Source organism: Aphelocoma coerulescens, chromosome 3 (assembly GCF_041296385.1).
Source record: "Aphelocoma coerulescens isolate FSJ_1873_10779 chromosome 3, UR_Acoe_1.0, whole genome shotgun sequence".
Classification (NCBI taxonomy): domain Eukaryota; kingdom Metazoa; phylum Chordata; class Aves; order Passeriformes; family Corvidae; genus Aphelocoma; species Aphelocoma coerulescens.
In genome coordinates this window covers 43,758,385-43,785,242 of record NC_091016.1, presented here as the reverse complement: position 1 = coordinate 43,785,242, position 26,858 = coordinate 43,758,385, and the positions used below count along the sequence as shown (strand labels likewise).

Here is a 26,858-nt window from a genome sequence, read left to right as displayed (position 1 = left end):
TACCATACAAGGCACACAAAAAACCAAACAGTAGAAAGAAACACACTTCATCCACCCACTTAAAATTTTTAAGTGGTACATTTACCTATGTTTAAAGGTATACATGCTGAAGCACAAAAACTAGAACTCATCCTTAGCTTGAAAGCAGATTTGACAAAGAACAGACAGACAGAACCCAGTAATTGTCTAAATACCTTTTGGAGACAATATAACTGAGAAGCTAGTAATAGTAAATTTGAACCTGAAACATGATATAAAACAGGGTCCTTATGTACTCACTAACATACAGAAAACTGAACACTCAGTGTACTTGTAGTGTGTGTTTGTTACACACAGCATGGCTGTACCAAAAAACAACCACAGCAGTGCCCTAATGGCCTAACCCACCAAAATTTAGGCAAGGTCAGTTGCTGCTGGTTGTGTTGACTTCATTGGTATCATACTAGCAGAGCTGTCCATTGTGCTTACACATATGGGCCATGCTTTCTGATACAAGTGTGTTAAAATGTTACGCTTTTTAAAAAGTACTTTATCATTGCCATGTAGTTCAGCAACAAACTTCAAGAGAAACCAGTCAAGCCCACAGCTGTACATTTACTCTCCTCAAAATGTCAGCAGAACATCAGCAAAGTAACAGTGAAAGTCAACTCAGTTTTCATACAAAGACATTTTCACAGAACAGCACAAAATGATGTGGAATTACACCCTGATGAACTTTTTATTGACAGGAAAAAAAGCCCTAACAATTACAAACAAAACGAGGTTGTTAAGATTACGTACTGCACCTGAGGTATTCCATCAGTGGTGGAATAAACACTGCTCTTAAATAGTAAAAGTAAGTTAATTGTAAGGACTTTACATCACAAACTAGCCCTCAGAGATCGTATGACAGAGGATTAAACACATACAGTCACACCCTAACAAGTAAAACATTGTAAGTTTACACTCCTAGCTGGCACCAAACCCAAAGAATTGTGTCATTTGCTGTCTGCTGGGATTCCTTTTTACCTTTCATTTTTTTAAAGTAGTTTCTTGTTGGTTCCAGCCCAAACCTGCCAGAGTTAAAGACTCATTACTGCTGACTCAAGAAAAAACATAGTAAGAAGAAAACACATAGAGAAGCAGTGCTCATGAGATCCTTAGAAGTATAAATTAAAAAGGAAGCTTTCAAAATAATTGCATCAGATCTCAAGAAAACTAATTTGTAGCACTGAAAAAGAAAGAGACTACTTTAAGACCAAATGCATCCTCCCCATTACATTATGGGTTAGTTACTGTACCAGGCATGATATAATGGAAGCAACTACGCACATGTATGAACACAGAAGCAAAATGCGTAATCCAATGAAGTTTAAAGCACAGCAGTTTCTTTGAAAAAGGAAAAATACCAGAGACAAGAATGATAACTAAGAAGGGCTTTTCCCTAATATCAGACGGTAAAAAAGAAGTTTTTTATTAGAGAAGAAAAAGGTATTGAAATACCTTCTGTAATACTAAACAAGCAAACAACAGAATGACTATACAAACCTCAAATAATTGGCTGGATGTTACACCACGTGTATGCTATTTCTTTGTTGTGTCCAGTAAGAGAGGCTATAAACATCCCATGGACACAGTGCTAGTTTCTATGCATATGGGAACAACCAAATCAGCCAACTTGAATTAAGCTTCCAAGCTCATACCAGAAGTCACCATCTTAGTATCAAGTACAACTGAAATTTTCATAACAAGAATTTCAAGCAAGATAGTCTTTATTTTTTCCCATTCTTCAGGAATAGCAAATCAAAACAGTACAAGAGAAAAAAAATGCTACTTCTAAAGCTTATTCAGATTAAATATTTTTTTTAATTTCACTTCAGATTTTCATTTTTTCCTAGAATTATTTTTCCTGTGTTGTAAAGTTAGTTTACTCTTTAAACATTTTTGCCAATAATTTTCTGAGTAATGATAAAAGTCTATTTAATATTCATATGCATAGCCAGTAACACCTCTTCACAATTCAACAGCAAAAGAAATCATATGTACAAATGTACATGCAATATACAAACAGTCATCTGGAAAAAAATTTTGCTAATTCAAACTATAAACAAGTATTACATACAAACAATGCTTAATATTCTACTCTATATTACAAGGTGGGAAGAAAGCAAAGAAATCATTAAATCTTGTCGTGAGACAAATGGTAATGGATAAAATTGTCAATCCGTTTATAAAAACAGAGGTTCAGACAACTGGAACTGCCCATGGCTTATAATATATATATATCCTGGCTATCTAATTCCTTCACCATATAGCAGCTTCATTACATATAAAGAAGTCTGCCTTAATATTACTCTACAATAAAGGAAGCTAAACATCTTTGATTACAATAACAACAACAAAAGAGCAATTCCTGTATTACTAGTTTAAGACCATTAGATAAAGTTTGGGGAAAACAAATCAGACACCATTTCTGTACCATTATCATTACCAGTGTATTTTTCTCACCAGCATACTGGTTTGCCCCAGGTATTTCTGACCATGCTGAACTACGCATGACACTGGAGATGCATGCAGTTGTTCTTTGAAATCATACAGAAGCAACGGAGTACTTTAGATAGGTTATGAAACAGTGCTGCATCACATCATGAAATTTTAGTCAGATGGGTCTATAGGTTTAGTTTATGTTTTTTTATATATGTATACACACACACACACACATATAAAAAACCCAGAACATTATGTCGTTATGAATGCCCACTCATTAAAATCATCATTGAATTTGCTACAATATTATTCATATATCTTCTACTACTGAGAACAGCTACAAAATGTATTAGTGGACTTTTGTCCTATTAGTGTTAACTGTAAATCAGAAGCATAAAGATCACTGGGAAAAAAAATAGCTACAAGACATGTATCTCCAGAAAAACCATGCTACTGTCTCTTTGAAAAAGGTATTTCTAGAGTATTCAAATCTCTTCAGTCATATTCTAATTTCTCTGCATCACCACAAATGTGGATGAGAAAGAAACATGTATCAAGATCAATCAAAAAAGCTCTACTGTATTCAAAAATACTGTATTGCACTGGGCCTACAGAGGTAGCCAAGAACTCCTCCCTCAGGCAGCACCACTGAAATGGCTAAAAGTAAACAAACAAGAAACACTTGTTTTGTCTAGAGACAGAAGTTACTCAGGGCTACAACAAATTTGGGAAGAGTTAATTAGGTTCGATAGATCATGAGGAACGGCACAACCACAGAACACAGCACAGACTGAGAATAATCCTGATCTTCAAACAGGCAAAGCTGCATAGCAAGAATCATTGGCATTGACCGCAGGCATTCCTTGTGCAAACCTCCCTGGCTTGGCCTCCTGACGGAACTGTCAGCACCACAGAAGCCGCATGAAGCTAAGAAATAAAAGATGCAACTAATGGAGAAAAAGTTGATGTTTTGATCAGCCTGCCACAGAGTGTGGTGCTCAGAAACACGCTGGAAGCCATGAATTGAGAACACATCAAAACAAACCTGCAAGCAGGTCAAAGCCTCCTTCACCCCCCAAGCAACCCTCAGATGCATTTTGCATGCCTGCTCCAAGAATATGCTTTCTCCATTAAATGTTACTGCCAGAACCAAACAAGCAATGAACATGATCATCCACTTTGTCCATAAAAGCATATGTAGGAGAAAAAAAATTCATATTAACTTCTACTGCGATTTTTAATGATGATAGTAATATGAAATACACAGAGATGACTAGAGTATCAGACAGCTGGGCAGCTGAAGAGACTGACACAATTCTGCCTGAAGGTTGAATCAATCTCAAAAAAAGGTCTCGTGCTACCAAGAAAATTTACCATCAAATGTACAAAAACGTAGTTTAGGAGAAGTTTAAAGGAGTGGAAGAAGTGATAAAGTTGAGAAGGAATATCATACTGTGTAAATGGCTTTTATTCAGTGACGCAGTAAACGCAAAAATTCTCCCTTAGTGCGAGGCAGAGTAAACAGAAGAGGATTAACACCACAGTTCAGATCTCTACCTGAAGGCAGTGCCAGGGAAGGTGTCTGACCGCCCACACTGCTGCTGCAGGCAGCTGGCACCATGGCTTCACTCAGAACAGAGGGAAACCTGGCAGGGCTGCTTGCTCACTTACATCCCAAAACAATCCTGAGCTGGACTTGGTCAGCATCCTGCTCCTCAGTGGTGTCTCAGTAAGCCAAAGCAGCTTTGGCCACCTGCCCACTATCAGCTTCTCTGCAACAGAAATCACTCCTGTTGCTCACTGAGAAGTCAAACACTGCGGATAAACAGAAGCACACACCTACCATTTTCCTGTCTGATCAGTTTTTTATGGCACGAATAAAAATATATCAAAGGCAATTTTCATACCACCTTCAGTCTTCATTCTAAAAATGAAAAACGTTTTCAAGATACATTTGTAACAAATGTGTAGTATGTAGCTTCATACTGCAAAGATCTTTCCACACAGAGCAAAGGAACATAATTGTGCAATGGAATTCTAAAAATCTTCGCATCAGACACTTAACACCGAGACGATTCCTTTCACAGACACCAAATAGCTACATTCACTATGTGGATGTGGTATTTGTGCATTGACCATGTCAGTTTTAATCGATAAGAGTACCCCACCCCTCCCCAAATCTTACATCTATGTAAAATATAATTCAATTAGCCAGAATCAGTAGTAATATCAACCAAAAAGACAAAAACTATGATATAATAGTAATTTGAGTACAGATAATGCTTAGTCTCTAACTTGTATTAAGTGACTTTTTTGATCAAGACATATAAAAACAAGCATAAAAATGTAACAATACAAGTCACCACTTAGCCACTCAGACTACAATTATAACACCACCACTGCTCATCATTTAACTCATACAACAGTGCTACAGCTGTCTGCAGAACTCATTAAAAGAGCAAGACACAAGCATCTCCAAATAGTAGCTGTTAGGATTTACCACCCCAGATGATACTAGTAGCTGGGAGTTTTTTAACCTTCTGTATTTTCTAACATATTAATACAACAGCAGCAATTCATTACTTAACACTGGACTGCACAACAGTTGAAACGGTACACGTTAAATGATAATATTTTTCGGTAAGGATTTTTCCTATCAAAATAAAGTACAGAGAAAAAGTAAAGGATAACAAGAAGTAATGTGCAGTCAAGACCAGCCAGCAGTACAGAAACATTGGCCATAAAAAGTTTCAAGAAACTGAGGACAACATTTCTTCAAAGTTTTCATATCAACTATGACTTGAAATGAGAAAAGCTCCAAATTAACTTGAGTAAAGTTAATCTCATTTTGTAAACAATACATTCATTTTTAATCTGAATTTAACTTTTCTTACATTGCCCTGAATAAGGATTCACTAAGTCTACTTTAATTGACCACAGCCTTGTATGGAATTCTATAAAATACTACTCAACACAAATGTTGAATGCTTAAATTTGAGTACTATTTAATTAGGCAAATGAACAGAGATTCTAATAAATGATCTAGTCTTAACAAGATGAAATAATCTTTGTATAAGGTAAAACAAAATGAGGTACCATGAAAGCCATCTCCACCTCAAAGTACATTTACTTCAGAAGTCTCCTCTTACTCTACTTTGCTTGCCCACACATTTTTTTTGTAGATGTGAGGTGCTTACTTCAAGTAATGGAAGATGCTAAGGAATGGCAATGGTCCTTTTACCATCATCTTCTTTAGACTCTCATTTAGGCAGCTTTGCAGTTGCCACATGTTATTATCTAGTGCTGGTCCACAAACTGAAGCACCCACTTACTAAACAGTTTAACAGATTATCATCACTAAATCTTGAGTATATGAGCCTCTCAGATGCTCATTTAGCAGTAACAGCTATTATATAGCTGTTTATACCAACTACTAGTAAACCAACTACATTGGTTTATTTTAAAGACAGCATTATGCAAATCCTAAATGGAGCTACTAGCTAACAAAGTAATGCTCAGCATGAAGGTGACTTAATCCCACCACTTAAGGAAAGCAAAAACTTCATAGTTTGAAAAAGCTTGTCTAACTTGTTGAATCAAGCACCATTTCAAAGCACCACTTCCAACTGACATGAAAAGCTCCATGATCAGTGATTAAGTATCTTGTTGAACTACTTCAGACAAAAGATAAGAAATTGATCTTTAAAAAGAAACAGAACTGAGTATATTGTTTTCAACCTATGATCTTCTTTTAGCTAGGCACCTCCAAAAACATACAGGTTCAGGAGCCCTACTGTAAAAAAACCAAACCAAACCAAAAAAAATCTATGAGGCTTTGTTAGTTCTTTCCACATCCATTGGTAACTAGCAGTCCTGTGCCTCTCTACCAATTCCTACCAACAAAACAGGACTCCGGATTTTGTCAGTGACAGATCGATAAAGAAGAAACAGAGGAAGCACCAGAACACATTCAAGCCATGACCTGTAACACTTGGCGGTCTTTCAGCTTTCTAAAAGACCAAGATTTCTGATGGAAGGAATCACAGACACTGAGAGGCCCATGGGAATGGATGCTTCTTTCTCACTGCAGTTAACAGACTAACGAGGAGCTGCCACATAACTGGGAGGCTATTAAGAGTTTGTCTCTAGTTAAAAACTCCTGTCAAAAGACCTCCACCATGCCTGTAAACTGGAGGGAAGTGCAAATGCTGCATGACAAATAGGTAGAGTTTGAGGGGAATTTACAGGCTGCCTGGGAAGAAGAGGAGCAAGTAGGAGGAGAGGCGCTACTGTCCAGGCCTCCATCCCAATGGCCTCTACTCACCCACAGAACGGCTGAGGCTGCTCCTCCTGCAAGGAGACCATCTGGGCATCAGCAGCAGTGGGAAAAGTCCCACTGTGCAACCAGGAAAGTGGGGAGAGCACCTACAAACAAAATGGAACAAAATGTAAAACTGAATTTAAGGAAGATGAGATAGGTGGAGCTCGCTGGATTCAAAATTCTAAGGAAATATATTTGAAACTTGAAAGGAAATCAAATCATAGATCCCAGCTTAGCAACAGTTCTCTAGAGTGTTTTTAATAAAATGGAAGATTTTATCCCAAAGAAATTCCTGTAAACATTCTGATTATAAACAGCTATATGAGAAATTCAGTTTACATAGAAACTAACTTCATGAACAAAAGATACAAGCTAACTAGAAGAAACTATGAGAAACCTGCATCCAATAAATTAAATCAATATTCCATGCACTAATATTTCCAGACCCATGTTAATCCACAGCAAAGCAACGATGTCTTTGTAATTACTTACTGTCATCTAGGACAAAACCAAAATAAAAGCACACATGCTGTATCTGGAAAAAACTGGGACTTAGGGGAAAGGCAAGTGGTATTTGTTTATATAAATATTTCCCCTCCTCAATTTCCAAATCCTTATTACATCAGAAGAAAATTATAGATGATTACACTGCACCACAAAGTGACATCCCTTACAGCACAGTATCCCAGTCTGGGCCTTGAGATCTATCAATATTAATAAAAAAACAGATGAAATTGCCCATCTAAACTCTATGACAAGGAACTTACGAGTTTGTTCATACCATTTGGTTTAAACACAAAAAAATTACAAACTCAACTGCTAATCTTTTCTGTCTGTGCTACAATGTAAGCCTTCGATGGATCTATTACCTATAACTACTGTTAATTAAACAAGTATACAAAGAGAATATTTTCTTCCATGTAAAAGACAGCTGGCTAACAACATATTAATTAAATTCTAAATCCTGTACTGAAAAAATATTAGATAAAAACATCTTAATCCCCTTTGACAATCAATCTCACCCTAAATGTTTAAAATAATTAATCATGTTGAAGATAGATGAGTTATTTGTTTAAAGGCCACAGTCATAAAACCTATTGGTCTCACATTTATAGAGCTATTTAGAACTAACACAAAGGCATTTTTTGCATGAATAGCTTCCTGCAATTCCAGAATCCCTGGAATGCAAATTCAGTTATGAAACCAATTAATCTTTTAAGTTACTTAATTATCTCTCAGATCCAACAAACAGGCAATTGTAAAATACAAGAGAAACAGGAGGTAGAATGAAGGCATTTGTAACTGTGCAATGTCTAACCCATTGCAGAAGAACTGCCCTCTGGAAGTGGCAATTTCCTCTGCAAGGCAGGATCCCTGGTACATCTGCAAGCAGCTGGGCTTCCAGCACTCTGTCTGGAGTGTTTTTCAAGTGTCTTGGTATACTCCATTTGAGATCTGCACATATTGTCATCAGAAAAGGTGAACGTGAAACAGATTGTCAAGAGCAACAAGCACCTTGGATTCAGCTCTCATTTCGAAAGGCTCATTTCAGCCTTTCTGGAGCAGAAAGTTCATCTGCCTCTCCTGTCCTGAGTAACAGCCTGAGTAATTTTACTTTATATATATAAATATATATTACTTCTGAGCAAAAGTTAGCTTTTCTTCACTGCAATTTATCAGGTTTGATTTAGCACTGACCCCTGTTAAGAAATATTTTTTCTCCAATTTACTTGATTTTTGCTAATTTCCTTTTATTTTGTCTACTTGCTGCATTAACCCTACACTTTCATTTGCAGAGGTCTGCCCCATATATAACACTGGGAACAGTGGTAAATATGTGCCTCATGTTCTCAAGAGACCAACGCAATACTTTACACACTTGCCTATTACAGACTCCCGACCTTTTCTTCAGGTCTGGATAGTCCACAGCAAATGGAAACTGATCACTTTTTGGAAATGTTAAGATAAAAGATTTTTAGTACTATTTTTGCCCATTCAACACACTGCCCTTCAACTCCTGATTTCAAACACATTTCAGATGCATGTCTGGTTTTCTTTGAAACCAAACCACAAGTGCCATAGATATTGCTCAAAGTTTTAAAATAAAAAGCACATTATGTTGAAAAACTATATAGAGGAAAAAAAAACCCCTGCAAAACAACAAAATAAGGTCGCATTAAGAGTCTGTGGTTTAGATTACATTTCATCATTAGAAATTGTAACTAACACATTTTATCATTTGCCATTGAAATCATATTTATCATATTTTGGTTGCTTCTAACTGGCAAACTTAGCCCTTTAACCCAGAACTCCTTGTATTTCAGCACCAGTATTTTCTATTAAGGAGAAAAAACATCACATTTCAGCAATGTCAGCTTGAATTTCTTCAAGAAAATGAGAGAAGAGAAGCAATGCTGGCATTTCTTGCCAGCGCTAAAAGCAAGTTAATCCTTTTTAATTTGAATTTCTCAAGCTTATGCAATCTGCTAGCACCTCTACCTGAGAGGTTTTAAACTGGTTGCTAAATCCAGTCAAATAAGGACAGCGTTTGAAATACAGGAAAATAAACTCTTAAAAGGTAAGGATAAGGAGGAATAAAGCCAGTATCTGATTACTGCCGTTATCTAGCAACCTGAGAAAAAACCTTATCCACAGAAAAAGGGAAAAGGTGGTTTCTTTGTCGTTGGGTTTGGATTGGTTTTTTTGAGGGATGGGGTGGGCGGGGAGTTTGGGGGGACTTTTTGTTTGCTTCTTGTTGGTCTCGGTTTTTTTTTTTTAATTCAATACTCTTTTGCCTTCTAGAATAGTTGGCAATCACCATATGTTTAGCTGTTAATTGCATACCATGCATGCATCTTTCTTTGCCTAGTGCAGGTGCCATGAAAGATGCAAAAAGAGGCAGATAAACATAAAACACGGCATAAGCTTTTCGAACAATGATGAGGAGCTTTGAATCACCTAGACATGCTCAGCTTGAGGCATCCAGCTGAAGTGTCTGAACTATGAACCCAACCTCCCCATCCTGGCATAACACTATGGACAAGTCTGGATGTCTGCAAAGGCATTTCAGACCTTTGGTGACCGGGATCATCTGCCCCAGTTTCCCTGTTAACCACAATACAGCAAATCCATACTTTTGACACACTAAAAAAAGTGCAGAATGTATCACAATTACACCTATCAAAAACTACCCTAATCCAAACAGCCCAGTAAAATCTTCAACTCTTTCAAAGAACATATGTGCCACTATATTTTACAATGTATAGGCTTTCTGGGCTTTTCTGTGAATACAGACATAGTAAAATAGATTATGATGCAAGAAGAAAACACTCTAGAAAGGAACAGTTTAATTGGTTTTTCATGTTTTTAGTATCGTGAGTGGTTTTTATACTAAACTTATGTTTGTATGCTAACAACCATACCAAGGCTAAAAGAGATGCTGCAGTGCTGCTAGACACCATACTCTGCTGTGAAAGAGACTGTTTGAAGTAAGCTAGAAGTAGAGAGAAAAGATATAATTATGTTTTTTATTTATGAACTTTGTTTGTGCCACGTACAGAAGCGTATGGGAGAAGGTAAGAGATGGACTGTAGAAGAGACATTGGAGGAGGAGTCAGAAGAGGCTGATCTGGGCAGACAACTGGAAGAGGGCTGAGAGGAGCTGTTCAGCCAGCAGAGGATAGAAACTCTCCATATTGGAAGCACCCACCATTAATCATCAGGTAGTTTAAACTGCTGCAACTGCTAGTTGAAGGGACAACTTTAAACTCTTTGTGGCTCTTCTACAGGGCTGCTTTTTGAAGGCCTTTTACTTCAGGCACAGAAGTAAGTTCAAGTGCCCTCATGAAGTGAAGAAGTTTTGTCAACCTCCAAATATATACAGACTAGTGGCAGATGATCACTTCAGGACATCCTTTAAGGTTATACTGCAAGCAGCACATGATAAAAGTGAGCAAGTACAACTTGATTTTCACACCTTCCTCAATGAGGCTTTAGAGATGAAAGTTGAGAAACAAGATGTCTAGGGCACTTCTCACACGATAAAACATTATTTTCTTCCTGCTGAAATTCTCTTGTTGGAACAAGTCAGCATGACATGAAAAGCATTTTGAAAAATAGAAATACAGTAGTTTTACAATATTTTCTTAGCTTTAAATTAGCTCCAAAAATTAAGCACTTAATGGGGATGTATAGAGCAGTCTAAAAAACTACAGTATCTTTCATACTTTTGAATTTAAAGTTGCTATCATTGTAATAACATAAAATTAAGGTTATGTCTACTGTGCAAGACAGGATTTTGACCCTGTTAAAATGCTAAACTCTGTAGTACTTTCGGTGAACCAGAAAAACACCAAAAGATTGCTGAGGCAAAGTAGGACACTCATGAAAAGCAGCAGGGAGAGAGGTGCAAAACCCCAAAAGCAGAACAACAAAAAAATCTCTTGCCGTTACTCCATATTTACTTGCAAGAAACTTTCTTGGAAAAATTAATTTCAGGTGTCAACATTTGTTGGACTTTTCCTCCCCCAAAAGATACATGCAGAGAAAATATATTTTCAAATATTTTGTTTTAAAGATTGGATTTCTCATGACTTCATAGTTACTTCTTCTACAGTTCTGAAACAAGACAAGAATATCTCAATTTAACTATGAAATTAAAATTTGGATGTTGTATACGAGGTGAGACACACTACCAAGAGTCAATTTTCTTCCAAATGTGAATGGTAATAGTAGGAAAATCAAGTCACACTCTAAATAATTATATGTTCTTCATCCAAGCTTTTAGGGCAAGGGATTGAAATAACCTTTCAAAAAATACATGAAAGTTATTTTTGAAAATGGTCACTTTCTCGCAATACTTTGGCATTGTAACACAACTATTAAAGCAATCATTTATTGCAGAATGCAGCTTTAGTATTTTTACATAATACAAGGCTTGCAGTTTGAAGATACTAAGATGGAAGCATACTAAGAATACAGAAGAATAAATTCAAATATTTAAGTCACAATTATCACAATTTCTGAATGGGATGTTATTTTTACTGCTCTACAACTGTTTTAAAGCAGCAAAACCCTTAAGGCTTTATTTTAAAAGTTGCACTGATAACAATGATTAGTCTTTATGTTCAAAGGAAAGAACAGCATGATCCAGCCAATGCTTTCCTGTCTTACATGCCTACCCTGGAAAATTTTCCCTGCAGTAAACACTGCATCTTTTTCAGCCAAACAATAGATATATTACTCATCCTCTTCCTTGAACACCTATGCTGAAGTTCACAGTTGTGTGGAAGAGAGCACAAAAGCCCTTTCAAATAGCCTTTTTATTTTTAACAAAGAAAATTCTTTTTTTTTCCTCCATAGAACAAAGTCAATTGTATTATTTTATTTAAATTAGGAAGACAAAATACACAAGGTTCAAATTTTCAACCTGAAATTCAAGTCCCAGAGTCTTGCTTAATTATTCCATACATATAATAAAAAGCTTTTCAATTTGGTGAAAAACTTCAAATAAAAATCACATTACAAATTGTGGCAGTTAAATACTATTCTAAACAGCCCATTTTTATTTAAATAAAAAAGTTTTTATGTAATTGCAGCATCCTAGTTCACATATCACAGAATAGTTCCAGCAGGACAGGACCTCCAGAGGTCACGTGGTTCAACCTCCCTACTCAAGCAGGGCCATACTGAGCGATCTGCCCAGGATCACATCCAGATGGCTTCTGAGTATCTCAAAAGATAAAGACTCTGGTTAAACCTGTGCCAGCACTTGGTCACCCTCACAGTGAAAAAGTGTTTCCTGATGTTCAGAGGGGAACCTCCTGTGTTTCAGTGTGTGACCATTGCCTCTGGTCCTGTCACTGTGCACCACTGGAAAGAGCCTGTCTGTCTACTGTACACCACCCCTTCAGGTCATTATATACATTGTAGAGACCACCCCCAAGCCTCCTCTTTGACAAGCAGAACACTCCCATCAGCTCTCTCAAGCCTTTCATCATGGGAGACATGCTCCAGTCACTAATCATCTTTGTCCTCTTTGATGGACACTCTCTGCTATGGCCACAGCTCTCTTGGAAAGCCCAGACCTGGACGCAGTACTCCAGGTATGGCCTCACCAGGCTTGAGTAACGGGAAAGGATCAACTCCCTGCACCTGATGGCAACACTTTGATGCAGCCCCATCAGCCTTCTTTGCTGCAAGGGCACAGAGCTGGTCCATGCTCACCAGGACAGACAGAGCCCCCTCTGCCAAACTGCTTTCCAGCTGGGCAGCCCCCAGCATATACTGGTGGTGTCTGGGGTTTTTCCTCTCCAGATGCAGGACTTGGCACTCCTTCTTGTTGATCTTCATGAGGCTCCTGCCAGCCTATTTCTCCAGGCTGTTGGGTTCCTTATAGATGGCAGCATGATCCTCTGGCGTACCAGGCAATTCATCCAGTTCTGCATCATCAACGAATTTGCCCCATCATTCAAATCATTAATGAAGATGCTCAACAGGACTGGTTCCAGTACTCACTCCTGGGTACACCACTAGCTGCCAGACTCTAACTAGGCTTTGAACTACTGACCACCACACTGTGGACCTGTCCATTCAGTGAGTTTTTACCGCATTGTCTGCTCACCCAACCCATATCTCATCAGCTTCTCTATGAGGATCTTATTGGAGGCAGTGCCAAAAGCCCTACTGAAGCCAAGGTAGGCAACTGTCCACTGTTCTCCCCTCATCTACCAAGCCAGTCATATCGTTATGGAAGGTTATTGAGTTGGTCAAGAATGACTTCACCATGGTGAATCCATGTTGACTAGACCATATACATTACTCCCTTGCTTTACACTCCATTCAAATAAATTTTGTAATCATTCATACATATGCATCCCCAAACTATTTTAATATCAATTGGAAGAATCAGTATTATATACATTGACTTCTCTAACACTCATATAGCACCCCACCAAAACAAACAAACAAAAAAACAGCTGTTGTGTCCAATTAAGCTCATGACTCTTTTTAGCAAGATACCCAGAGCTTGGCTTTAAAACTGCAAGTGATAGGAAAAATAATAATTTAAAGCTTAACCAGCCTTAACAATAATGAGATGATTTTTTTTCTAAGTTTTAGCTTGCAGGTTCTAGATCTTTTACACCTTCATCTTTAAAATCCATGTACCTACCCCATTCAACGGGATCTTTTCTGCTGTTACAGAATTGTAATAAAAATAACCATAACACTTCTCTTTATACATTAAACACACTGAAGTTGTTTTACAAGGTAGAATGAACTTTTCCAATTCTAAAAAAGTTACAAACACATCTAGGAGTCTTTTCCTAACAGCACAAGCTAGTTATCATTAGTAAGGTTCTTGAACTGATTAAAAAAAGAGCTATAAGAGCAAGTCAAAGGGAAAACAAGCAGAATGCACATCTAACACCAATACCTAAGGCAAGATTTGGCTCACTGCCATGCAAAAGCATATATTTTAAAATTATCTGTATTTGTTCACTGCTTAATAACCAAGTAATGAATATTCAAGTAGTGTAATTATTCAGATATATTATTCCTGCCTCACTGTAACCATAACCTAAGAAAAAACAGAAGAAGGAAAGATGACAGTTAAATAGCGAGGCTGAAGGACAAATGGTCATTCTCACAAAAAGTGCAGCTGCCACCCTCAGATTACTAGACTGTCCCACAATATCATTATTCCTAGATCCTTATTAAGCTCTTGATAAGATACCAAATACAAATCTTGACACTGCTAAATTTCCAATGCTAGCCTCCATGCTAACCAGATTTTCTGCTCTTTTCAGTTAAACATTTGTTGGTATCCTTCGCTTACTTCATGTGTAAGTTGAACAGAAAAAGATTTTCATTATTAATCTGTATAACCCTTAATGTAATTTGAGATGCTCGTCCAGGCTTACATTGTGGCAATGTCCTTTAAAAAATAAAAAAAGCAACACCACCTCAAAGCACATGATCATATGCAGCCTGTCTATATCACTAGCCACATTGATCAAGCTATTTAACTATTGCTATACTTGATTACAACTCCTCACAACAACAAATAAATATCAGTTTTTAATACATACTGTAGGTAAAACAAAGTGAAATAAGTATTCATGAGCATATGACTATAGCACAAGACTATGCTGATGATGTAATATTAGAATTGTTATCTTCTATAATTCAAGATTCCTGTCTAGACACATCAGCTAAATTTCAGTAAAATTAAGCTTTCAACCCAAACCAGCTGCTAAGTATGCGCTTTGAAACAGTATTATAGATGACAGGGCAGGAGATCAGAATGGTTGACTATGCCTCAAAAAAAGAACTGAAGTCCTTGGCATAGGAGAGACTGCTACTAGGGTGTTCATTTCATATTTAATAATCACAGGGAAAGTTCAAGCTTTGGCCAAAGATGTTAATTCCTTGTGGAAGTAAAATGTCCTTCAGAAATACATCATTTGGGAATGGGTTATTACAAAGCCTTAGTGAAAAATTGCAATCAAAAAAGATGCAGTTTATTTCAGATAACTGATTTTTAGATTTATGTCATGTCCTTGGCCTTACTACTTGTAGAATCCTGCATAAGCACTGCCTTTCTCCTGCCTCTGGAGCTGTACCAGCATTGGGAACAGCAGCTGGCAATGGTCTCAAGCCAGACTTCCTAAGGTTCACCACAAAGCAACTACCCTGTGGTGAACCATAAGCTGCAGTGCTGTGGGGCCACTGAAGCAACACAAGGCAGCCTGCAGTCGCTGGGGAACTCTGCCAGATTCCTACACAGACACATCAGAAAGGAGAGACAACAGACCACAGATTAACCTGTCAAATGCTCATTAAGACAGCTATGCTCTTCCTGTATTGAAGTCAGGTATCTCAGAATGTGCAGGGGTATCCCCAGGGCAGTGCTCTGCTCACTCAGGGGCACACTTGTAGTACTCAGTGCTGAGTGTATTATTCTTTAATTAAACAAGCACTCAGCATTTGGTGAAGAGCCATGAAGAAGGTTGCATGTTTGCTTTGTCTAGTGTGTTGAACTCTTTCAGGTGAGATCTTATGAAAGACAGAAAGTGCCCCTTCCCCTTGAAGCAGCTAACCATACCCAGCCAGGGGAAGCTGCCACAGTCTCAGGATAAGACAGCAGACAGGCAGAGATACAGCAAGCCCAGGATCCCAGTGCACAGGACATCCCTGAGAAGGCACACAACAGGTGAACAAACCAGCCACAGACGTGAAAAAGACAGCAGGATCTTCTCAAGGTCTACGTGGGGATTTGGAAAGGCTTACCATGAATCCGGAAGCCTGTGAAAACTGCCTGGTTGGAAAGCAAAACTCTACAAGACAGAAGAGATAGTTCTGATTCTAAACCATTAATGTTAACATTTTGCCAAGCAGACACGAGTTCTTGTGGTATGCAGTTTGAATCAATATTTTGTACTCTTACATAATCTACTTTTAAAGTGAAAACTTAGCATTTTGGAAGACTTACTGTAAGCATGGTACAGGACAGTTCCACCTCAAAGCATCCAAATCAGAAAATCCATTACAGCAAGTAGAAAAAGGATCTTTGCTTTTCTTTCCAAAATGTTAAAATTATTCAGAGGTTAAGTTTTGACATTGCATACATGTAATTTTTTATCCAGCATCCTTGCTTTTATTATATAATCTGAAAACAACTAGCCTGAATGCCCATTTTCATCTTAAAGTAAGGAAGGCCTGAATTTCAATTTAAAGGTTTTTTGGGAACGAATGAGTTCTATGTTTTATGGTGTGTATTGCATTTGAGTATTTCCACTGGTTATTGCATATGAATAATCTTGCTATTAATCTCTTCAATTAAGTTTCACTGGTTAAAATTACAGTTGTCATTTTAAACTACAGGTCAGATTAGATGGTATCTTCCGGCTTAAGATACAAGAATCTGGTGTTGGAAAATGCTGTAACCTGAAAGTATGCTGAACTCTATCAACTAAAATTATGTAGGAGATGAGGCATAATTAGTAACCCTACTGGACCTGCTACTCCAAATATAAGAGCTCCCCTTCTTTTAGAGTAATATCCAAGAAACAGGTGCCTGGGTTTCATTAATTTCTACTATTTCAGAGTTCAGCCTGTTACAGGCAGCACTATACTCTCCATATTTGTACTGCAGCACAAGGTGAAGCCTGACATGATTAGCAACTTAATCCTTAAAATTAGTACTAAGCATTTTCTCCATTGTGTCTTGGCTTGTCTTCTCAAAAATGTTCCACTTGGTGCTGAAAATATTTCTCCTTCCATTCATAAATATTCTTCCAAAAATTTAGAAACTGAGAACTGGAGTACGATTTTAAGATGACGAACTACCAATTAAATTCTCAAGAGTTCCTCTTAAGAAACCACAGAAGTAGGAATTTATAATTAAGGAGCAATGCAATTGCATGAAAAACTAACTGTTAAGGCCATTGTAAAAACAAAGTGCCAAATTTCCTTGAATGATACAGTTTCCAGAACGTTACTTTCCTGTAAGCTACTGCTAGATCTATGTTACAGTCCAAGTCAGAAAGTTTTAAATGGCATAAATTGTTCTTTCACATCCTAAAAATATGACTGATACTTACATTGAAACATGCTTGTTTTAAATCAGGGAGCTCTGAAATTGCAAAACTATGCATTTATGCCTCTGTGCAGAGATTGCTACAAAAGACTGATTTTATAAAAAGTAAGAGATACATGAAGTAAAAATTATGATTTATCAGACCTAAAATACCTATTTGTGAAATCTCAATATGAATAGATGCCATGCATATATATTTGGAAAGAGGAAAATCTAGTGAAGGAAGGAAGATGAAAACCTTGACTCTCAGCAGAGCTTCAGGGAAGATCTTTTATTCCAATATGCAATGGCTACTTAAACAGGTCATCAAATGACCTAATTACAGTATGCCCTTTCAGCTGTATCCCAACAGACTTTCAGTCATTACACTGCTCATTAAATGATCAGTTTTTAGTCTCCCCTCCCCCTCCACAATTATTTCAAATTTCTTTCTCTTTTGCCTCCCTCCAAAATATAAGCAGCATGGACAGAAACTCCTGGTTTCTCTGGACATACATAATATACTTTACTTCTTGCACAACTCATAATCATGTGGAAGCATTAATACATACACTACCACTTCCAGAACTGACTGCAATACAAAAATCTACTCTTTTAACATGACACAGTACCCCAATATACAGGTACTCCGGTATTCAACATTCTAGCATTTAGCATTGCCCTCCATTATATTTATGCTGCTCTCTTCAGCTTCTGGTGCAACTGAAGTCCTGCTTTTTTATATTAATAAGTCTGTGTTAAGCAAGTGTTAATTACTCAATATTCCTCAAAAGCAAAGTGAATAATTGTCAGCCTTTTAAAAACAAACTCACCCTTCCTTCCTATCTTGCTTAATATTATATGACTCATGAACCACCTATACAGTTCCCATCACCTACTTAATAAAGCAAGTATGAAAAATTTTTGCAGTAAATTATAGCCAATTAAAACAATGAGGACACTATATAGATCACCAAGTCAATGTAAAAAAATCAAAGGAAGAAGAGCTACAAAGCACAGAATTCTTCCCTCAAGTGTACACACAAGGTGGTAAATCTCCACGGGGAAGCCTCACAAAAACGCTTTAGTCTGAACCTTTTGCTGAGCAACTGACTGTGGGAAGTGCTGTTCTGCCCTGCAGTGTTTATTAGCCACACACCCAGGCATAACATCTCTCTCTTGCTTGTCTTCATCATGTATAGCACGTTTTCTGTTCAAAACAGTTACTAAAACTTTCTGAATGCTTGAATTTACTAGGAAAGCATGAAAAGATACTTAAACTTACAGACAACTATTGCCATTTTCTTTCATAGATTTTCACATATACTGGAATAAGACCAATTTCTTGTTAGTGCCAAAACAAATTCAATTAGGACTGGTACTAAGCAAGTAACTCCCAAAGGCTCATCATCTGGCCTTTTGTTTGTTTTACAGATAAAATTTATCACATGCTGCTTTTCTAAAGCTCTTAAGTGTACTTCAACCATGAATATTTTTCTCCATACAATGTCATGAAGGAAGACAATGTATCACAAAATCTTGGGAGCAAAGAGACTACAATAATGCTTTTCATTGAAATTTTAATGCTGTGTTTTGGAAAAGTCTCTTTCCTTCTCGTGTACCTGAAAATTAGCTAACCCCACCGCTGCAAATATTTATTAAATTTTGCTGTCCTTTTAAGAAAGGGTCAAGTTTTTCTCAGTCTGCAGTGTAGACCAGTTCATATATTCAGTATACAATAACCAAAGTCTGTGAACCAATAAAGTAAACCCAACCTTTCCCAGGCACTGCCTGAGTAATTTATGCAAACTCAAAATAAAGTGTAGGCAGAGCTGGGCTGCTCAGAGACAATTGCTCAGACACACCAGGATGACATCAAGAAAGCCAAAGTTGGGCTGTATTTGAAACTGGTAGTGGGGGTAAAAACCACAGGGATTTCTACAGGTTACAATAACAGGAAAAAAAATATTAAGGAAAGCAGAGCAGCTACGCAATGGAAGGAGGACCTAGCAGTAAAAATATATGGGGAAGGCTGATTTAATCTACATCTCCTTTGCCTCAGTCTTTCCTGATAAGGTCTATTATCAGCCCTCCTGGCTCTCTGCCACTGCACATTCATAAGGATGAAAGATTATATCAGGATTGAGAAAGGTGAAGTTGGAGACGTCTAAGAGCAACCGGACTTACAGAATTCCTGAGTACAGAAGAAGAATATAGACCTACTCACTGTGGAAGCTACTTCTAGCTACATGAAGTAAGTGACTCAGAACGGCCACCATTGCTGGAATTATGCCTCATCACTGCCTACAACAAAAAGGCTGGTTTGGTGGATGAGGGGAGAGCAGTGGATCATTTAAATGTTAATTTACGGGGGACCCATGTTCTTCATTAAAGTCACTTACCTTGACTTTAACAAAGCTTTGAACATGGGTCCCCCATAACACCTCTGCAACCAAAGGGAGAAATGGACTGGACAGGTGCACTGCAAGGTGAGTGAACAACATGGCAGACTACCAGCCTTAAAGCATGGTGGCTACAGCCCTGAACAGCGGGTGACCCCTTCCTGCAGTGCTAATCTAATTGCTGGCTCCAAGTGCCTGACTGGAGCTACAAAGAAAGCAGCACCCAACTCTCCACAGAGATGCCCAGCGGGAGAGTGGGCACAACAATCACAAACTGCAGCAAGTGCTACTCCAGTTCAACACAAGGAAAACATGCTTCACAGCAGGGTGGTCAAACACCAGATCTGTCTGCCTGGAAAGCAGCCTGCAAACATCACATTTTCAAAATGTTAGTTCACTTACTTTTAGGTCTTAGCTCTAAACAATCTTCTGGGTTATGTGCAATTTTTCTTGAACAAACATCATTTCAGCCCAATGTACTAGATTACAGTGAGCATTTCTGGTTTCTTAGGAAGCTGGCTGCATGCTTCATCACTTAAGACTTCAGGGCTGTTTTTCTGTTGTGGGGTTGTTTTGGGTTTTTTTTAACTCACATTGCAGTACTTCTCATTCCATACCACTCACCAACTGTTTTCTACTGCTTTCTGCAAAACTGCTTATCCTTGATTCTACAAGTTTTACCTAACTAACCCATTGTTTTTTCTCCCTCACTCTAAGTAGAATACACATCTGAAACAATTTCTGGTTTTGGAGTATTTTCTCTTTAACATCCATACATAATTTATAACAACCACCATTAGCTATAATCACCTATAAGCTATCAATTATTAGTCAGATGGCTAATGGTGCAATGGAGTACCAGTAACTATGGCACTTCCACATCACATCATGCACTATTTTGTAGTTAATGTCTTTTATCATCTCTATATGGGAACTTTCACACAGAAGTAGAAGTTATTCATTTTATCCATATAGTTCCTTTGAGGAGGAAAATCAGCTGTTGCCAGAGTGGGGAAATGCCACTTTCCCAAATTGTATGGGAACAAGTGGAATGGGAAGTAAAAGCTGCACAGAAACCTGCAAGAATATTACCACTACAATTTTCTGAACAACTCAGAGGAGTAGGAAGAGGGAACAAAGCAATTAAGCAGACTTCTCACGTTTTCTAAGAAAAGTGAGAAAATAAGAAAAGGACCTGTTTTGCATTGAATCTGTTTCTTCTTCTTGAGGCTGACTATTAAGCCCTCTGCTCCAAATCAGAAGTGGTAAGATGGCATGGGTGCTAACTAGATATATCAAAGCAGAAATCAATGCTGTTTCTAGCTAGAACTACTACTGGAACTTCTCTCAGTAGCATTAGTTGCAAGAGACAAACTGTTCGTGAAAGGGTCACTGCGTAACTTACAGCAAACTAAGGGCTAAAGACAGATGTGCCAGACTTTAGCACACCTTTTATTTGACACATGTGTAGCCAAAGTGTTTCTTTCTCCTTCAAGACATCTGGAAGCAGATAAAAGTTAAATACTTATGACTTTTAATAGCTCCAAGAAGATGCCAGTAAGTTCTCAGTACTAATTCACTATTTTCTTTTCAGCTCAAATAACCTCACTAAAATTTAACTGTCCACTAAAATCAACTGTAGGATAACTCCATTTATCTTCAGAGCCCAGCAAGCCCGGCTCTTTAGCCTCAACTGCCTTGTTTATTAGAGATACTAAAATACATGAGCACCCTCCAGTTTTTATTAAGCTCTACAGAGATACATAGTAGTTTCTCAGGTTAAGAAACTGAAGCAGAAAGAATATCTCTATTTCAAAGGGCTTAGGAGGAACCCTGCCACACTTACAGAAAACTTAATATATTCTGTCTTTCTATACTTGCTGAGCTACCAGACTCTATATATATAGAGCTGAAGTTAAGAAAGTCTGATGAACCATTAATATGGTTTTAAGACACTAATTTGCTTTCAAGGCATGAAGGGTGGAAATCTATGACAACATGGTAATGTTGCCAAAAAGAACTCTTGCTTGCAAAGTTGATGACAATAAAACCAAGGGAAGTATTAAATTATGAATCATCAACTGATTTTTTTTAAGTGAAACTCTTTGAAGGCAATGCTTCCATGTAATTGGAGGTTAAGTAAAAGTTTGACAATAGCTTGCCAATAAATATTTATACATTTAATAAAGAGTCCAGCAACAAACCAAGTGTGTCTCATCCTCCAATATTTCCCATTCTTGTTAAAGTACTGTTGAATGATGCAAGGAACAGCAATTTTAATTCATAACAATGCTTTATTCTATCCCATAGAAAGGAATTATTTATCCTTTCATACTCAAGATCCTAAGGCAAACTCATGTGATCCTGCATTTGTAATCCATCGGTCCTCCTGCTCTGCCAATAGCTTGATTTTTATCACCATGCAAATTTCAGCAAATAACATAAAAAAAATTACTTGCCCAAGCAGATTTCTTTGTCAGCATAACTACCTTACCAACTCTTCTCAAGGCCTTCTAGAGGCTTCCGTTCTGAAAACACAAACTTACCCCAACTCATTGCCCACTCAAAAGGATGGCAACCACTGTTCAATGAATGAAAATTCCACAACCCTTTTTTGTGATTATACCTGCAAAATTATTGCAATATTTACCTGTAAAGCACAGTAACTTTCCCAGTTTACTGTGACCAGATTTTTTACCATGTGCTATCATTGCCTTCTAATACCTTATGAAACTTATCAGGTGGATAAGGGCAATCAGGAAAATTCCTGAAACCTCTCCAGTAATTTTTAGTTTTAGTAATTTTTAGCGCCGGCTCTGGCACAGTAATAACACTCATGCACTTCACATTGAAAAGCAACACCAAAAAAGAGCTGCAATATTGATGCTGTACATGAAATTAGCAATTTTCATCACACATCATCAAGAAGTTGAGAATCATTTTCATCACAAAGCATTGAGAAGTCACCTGCTTTTCAAGGTTACACTAATGGCAACACATACCAATTTTAAGTGGCACCACTCATTTTGCTCAAGTACAGATGGACAAGACAGGTAGCTGTCATTTTTTCACCATTCTCTTCCTCTAGTTACAAAATACATGTGCTATTTTACTGGGATTTACTGATACCAATATGCAAACACCAAATAGTCCATCCTGAAACCTATTATGCCATCACCCAGAAATCTTAAAGATTTTAAGAGTACTGGAACGAAACACATCATTCCAAACATATATCAGAGGCAATTCGATTAATGAACATATATTTGCCTACAACATCAAAATGCTGTACAGATAAACAGCAGACATAGCTTTGAAATGCCTTTATTCCTTTTGCAGGGAAACCAAGCTCTTCTATTTGACAGGTAAGAAGAGAAAGTTCACCCACAGCAAAAATTAATATGCTTCCTAACGTTGTATTTGAGCACTTTCAATCCAGAAATACACTGGAGGTACCTGCTACTCTGAAGCTTCTCATATTGAGACCATCCTTTGCACCCTCAAAACTTGAAACAACTATTCTTAGCTACTCTGATGCTCTGAGAGTTTAATATATGTCACTAGGTAATATAGAACATTTTCTGGGAAGCCTCAGGAATGGGGGTTTTTCATCCAGAATCAATAATTTTTTCCAAAACAATTGCCATAAACTGGGAGGACTTTTATGGGAGGGGGATAAGTGTTACTTACCAGTTATCCTGTTTATTGCAGTCTTCCTCTTCCTCCAGCCTACAACAGAGTCCTTATACTAAGTGTTACGGCTCCCACCTACCAAGAAGCAAAAGAATTATCAGTCAAGGTCATCAGGGAAGTATCAGCCTGTACTTCTATCTCAGTCACATTTCCATACCATGGATACCTAAACTGCATGTGAAAGTCCAAAAAAACCTCATCACTAACCCATAATGAAGAAGAAAAAAGGAAAGCAATTGCTTGAGGCATTAGGAGGTTAGAGAGAAGCACTGACTTGCTGATATCCCTCTTTCTCCCCTGTCACACGTTTCTTAAATAGGAATCTCTGCTGAAAAAATCAGAGGGAGAAGAAAGATTGCTATAAACAGTTATCAGAAGCCAAATGCACACATGAGGCATGCATCCAAACCTGTGCTATATAAACACTAGGGGAACTGATGAAGCTCAATGGGGTGTAGCAAGCTACACAGGAATAGAACTTATTGCTATTATGGACACTTACTGATTTTGCTATGGCAAGACCATGTGCTGCTAGGCAACAAAACCTCAACTGTCTGCAGTACTTAGCTGTATTGGCTACTGTCCTTTGAAGACAAAGACTATGAAAGGACTTATGCTTCTCTATTAATGCAACCTCCAAAGAATGATCACACAGAGTATATGCATCACTCCTGTCTTAAACTATTCTGTCTGTACATGTGTATCAGTAAATTCTTTGATTGCACTGTTTACACACAGCTTTTTAAAAAGGGCCTGGACAAACCTGTTATACTTACCTATTCCTTTTGTTGGAATTTAGGAAAGTATGTGCAAAATTCATCTAATCTTTGTACAGAGGGGGAAAAAATTATCAATTCTCAGAAGTCTTTGAAGAGGAGGAATATAAAATGTATTGACTAGTGCAAAACACTGTTTTAGGAACTGTGTGAGCTAATTTAAGACAATTTACCTGTCTAAAATGAGGACACGTGACAAAGTTGTCATAAGATTTCATGCTTCTAACATGTTTTTTACAAGTATTACAAGTGTTTTATCCAAAAAATGTGGTTTTTATTTTAAAGTAAAAGTGACAGGCATCTCAGCTGCCAAAATTATTGGCATTATCACATTTGAAACTCAATCTTTGTGGAACTTAGAGGTATAAAAAGCTTAGCTACAGACAAGAGGTTGATGTGATGATACATAAGTTGATGTGAGAAAACAAGAATGAGAACATCTTCCTATTTGAAGTTCACCTTTCCCTGATGTTAACTTTCTTTACAAGAAAGTTTCTCGAAGTAAAGTTTTTGAAATTCCATCTTTTAGGAGCTGAGAATCAAAAATAACCCACTGTTTCCACAAATTATATAAAGTTTTCAAGGACAGTCACATTTTACTATCAGTTACAGAAAATAGAAGTCAAAAGGCTCAAAAATCAGCTTTTTTGTCTAAGCTCTGTCCATCACATTACATGTAGTTGTAAGTATCCAGGAACTACAGCTACCTAGGAAAGAGGGGTGAAATGAGAAACAATAGTAAATGAGAAAAACTCTCATTATCTGATAAAATAAATTAAACCACAAAACTTCCTGTGTGTCCAATAAAGACAACATATCAATGAAGTTGTATCTGTTTGAATTATTGACTTAACATACCTGGCAAACTCACTACACTTAAGGTAAGCATGGCTCAGACAACACCCCAGCACTAAGGTGAAAAAGTGGAAGGAATGGAGTCTCTTCTTTACAGACTGCCAAGGAGTATTCCTGGAGGGACACTCACAGGGATAGCTCAAAATATTAGCTTGAGATGCAGGTCCATGGGAATCTCATGTGGTTCAACAAGAGCAAGTGCAAGGTGCTGCACCTGAGCTGGGGCAGTCCCTGGTATCAACACAGGCTGGGGATGAACAGATGGAGAACAGCCCTGGGAAGAAGGACTTGAGGGTGCTGGAGGATGAGAGGCTGGACATGAGCCAGCAATGTGCACTCACAGCCCAGAAACCCATTGTATCCTGAGCTGCATCAAATAGAGAGTGGCCAGCAGGGTGAGGGAGGGGATTCTGCTGCTCTGCTCTGGTGAGACCCCACTTGGAGTGATGCATCCAGCTCTGAGGTCCCCACCACAGGAAGGACTTGGACCTGTTGAAGTGAGCCCAGATGAGGGTCACAAAGATGATTAGAGGAATGGAACACCTCTCCTATAAGGAAAGGCTGTGAGAATTTGGTTTGTTCAGTCTGGGAAAGAAAAGGCTTTGAGGTGACCTAACTGCAGCCTACCTGAATGGTGTCTACAAGAAACACGGAGAGGGACAAATCAGAAGGGAATGGAGTGACAGAACAAAGGGGAATGGCTTTAAATTGAGAGTAGGTTTAGATTAGATATTAGAAAGAAAGTCTTTACAGGGAGAGCAGTGAGGCATTTGAACAGCTTGCCCAGGGAAATTGTGGATGTACCATCCCTGGAAGTGTTCAGTGCCAGGTTGGATGTTAGAAGGTGTTGCAGCTCAGAGCAGGGGGGTTGGAACTGGATGTTCTTTAAGGTCCTTTCCAACCCAAACCATTTGGTGAATCTCTGATTCTATGAAAAGGTTATAGTTTCATGTCTCCACAAAAATAGAGACAGATGTTTACATTTGGGCCTGTCTACTTTTCAGACAGTGCTTAAAAATCACTCAATCAAAATTATGCTAACACCTTTACCAGCAAAATACAAGCAAAAAACCCACGGCAAAGGAAAGTTACAAATTATATTAAATAAGGAATGAAACAAGCATTAAGCTTGTGTAAGAACAGAATGAACGTAGACACGTACCCAATCTTCCTGCCATTCAAACACATGCACCACCCCCATGAAAATGAAGAACACTTGTATATGGAATTAGCCAGGATAACTGAAGAGGAGCTAAAGATTCCCAGTTTGAAGTCAGAAGCTGAATACCTCCAAAGCTTTAAAGCTTAATAAAACATGTCTCATTAAGCAGGAAGACCAGCAGGTTTAAAAAAAAATCCCATACCACAGGGCGCTGAAGATTTAACCCACACTATGCGATCAAAAATCTTGACCCAGTAGGTACTCTACAAAGAAGTGCTCAAAACACCTTCAAACACCTAACCAATGCTTTTAACATTACTTTAAGTGCTACTCCATTCCCCACTCACTCACTGCCCATCAATATAAAATTAATTACAATAACAGAAGGAACATTTCTTCACATAGATGCATTGACCTAGAAAAACAAGCTTGTAAGTGAGCAATACTGCAGTTCTTCATCCTGACAGACTGCACCTTGCCACTACTCAGTATCTATCTTATCAAATGTTCTCTGAACACATTTGTAAACCATCAGGCTGCTGAAAGCCCTTCAACAGGTATTTAACACTACAATGACTTTCCAGGATGGCAGTATCACTTCTGT

The 26,858-nt window shown here is 37.9% G+C and overlaps 1 protein-coding gene across 3 annotated transcripts in view; it reads right to left on the bottom strand.

Moving 5' to 3' along the window:
• CRIM1 (cysteine rich transmembrane BMP regulator 1) overlaps positions 1-26,858 on the bottom strand; it is a 175,485-nt gene that overhangs the window by 112,307 nt on the left and 36,320 nt on the right. The window contains exons 2-3 of one of the 3 annotated variants that reach the window (XM_069009969.1): positions 23,459-23,536; positions 6,791-6,891 (exon numbers count right to left, since the gene is read on the bottom strand). The exons of 1 other annotated variant lie outside the window; for it this stretch is intronic. In XM_069009969.1, coding sequence (XP_068866070.1) covers positions 6,791-6,839 — 49 coding nt within the window. In that variant the 5' untranslated portion in view covers positions 6,840-6,891; positions 23,459-23,536. The remainder of the gene's footprint in view (positions 1-6,790; positions 6,892-23,458; positions 23,537-26,858) is intronic. One more of the 3 variants, XM_069009970.1, reaches the window with a different exon arrangement.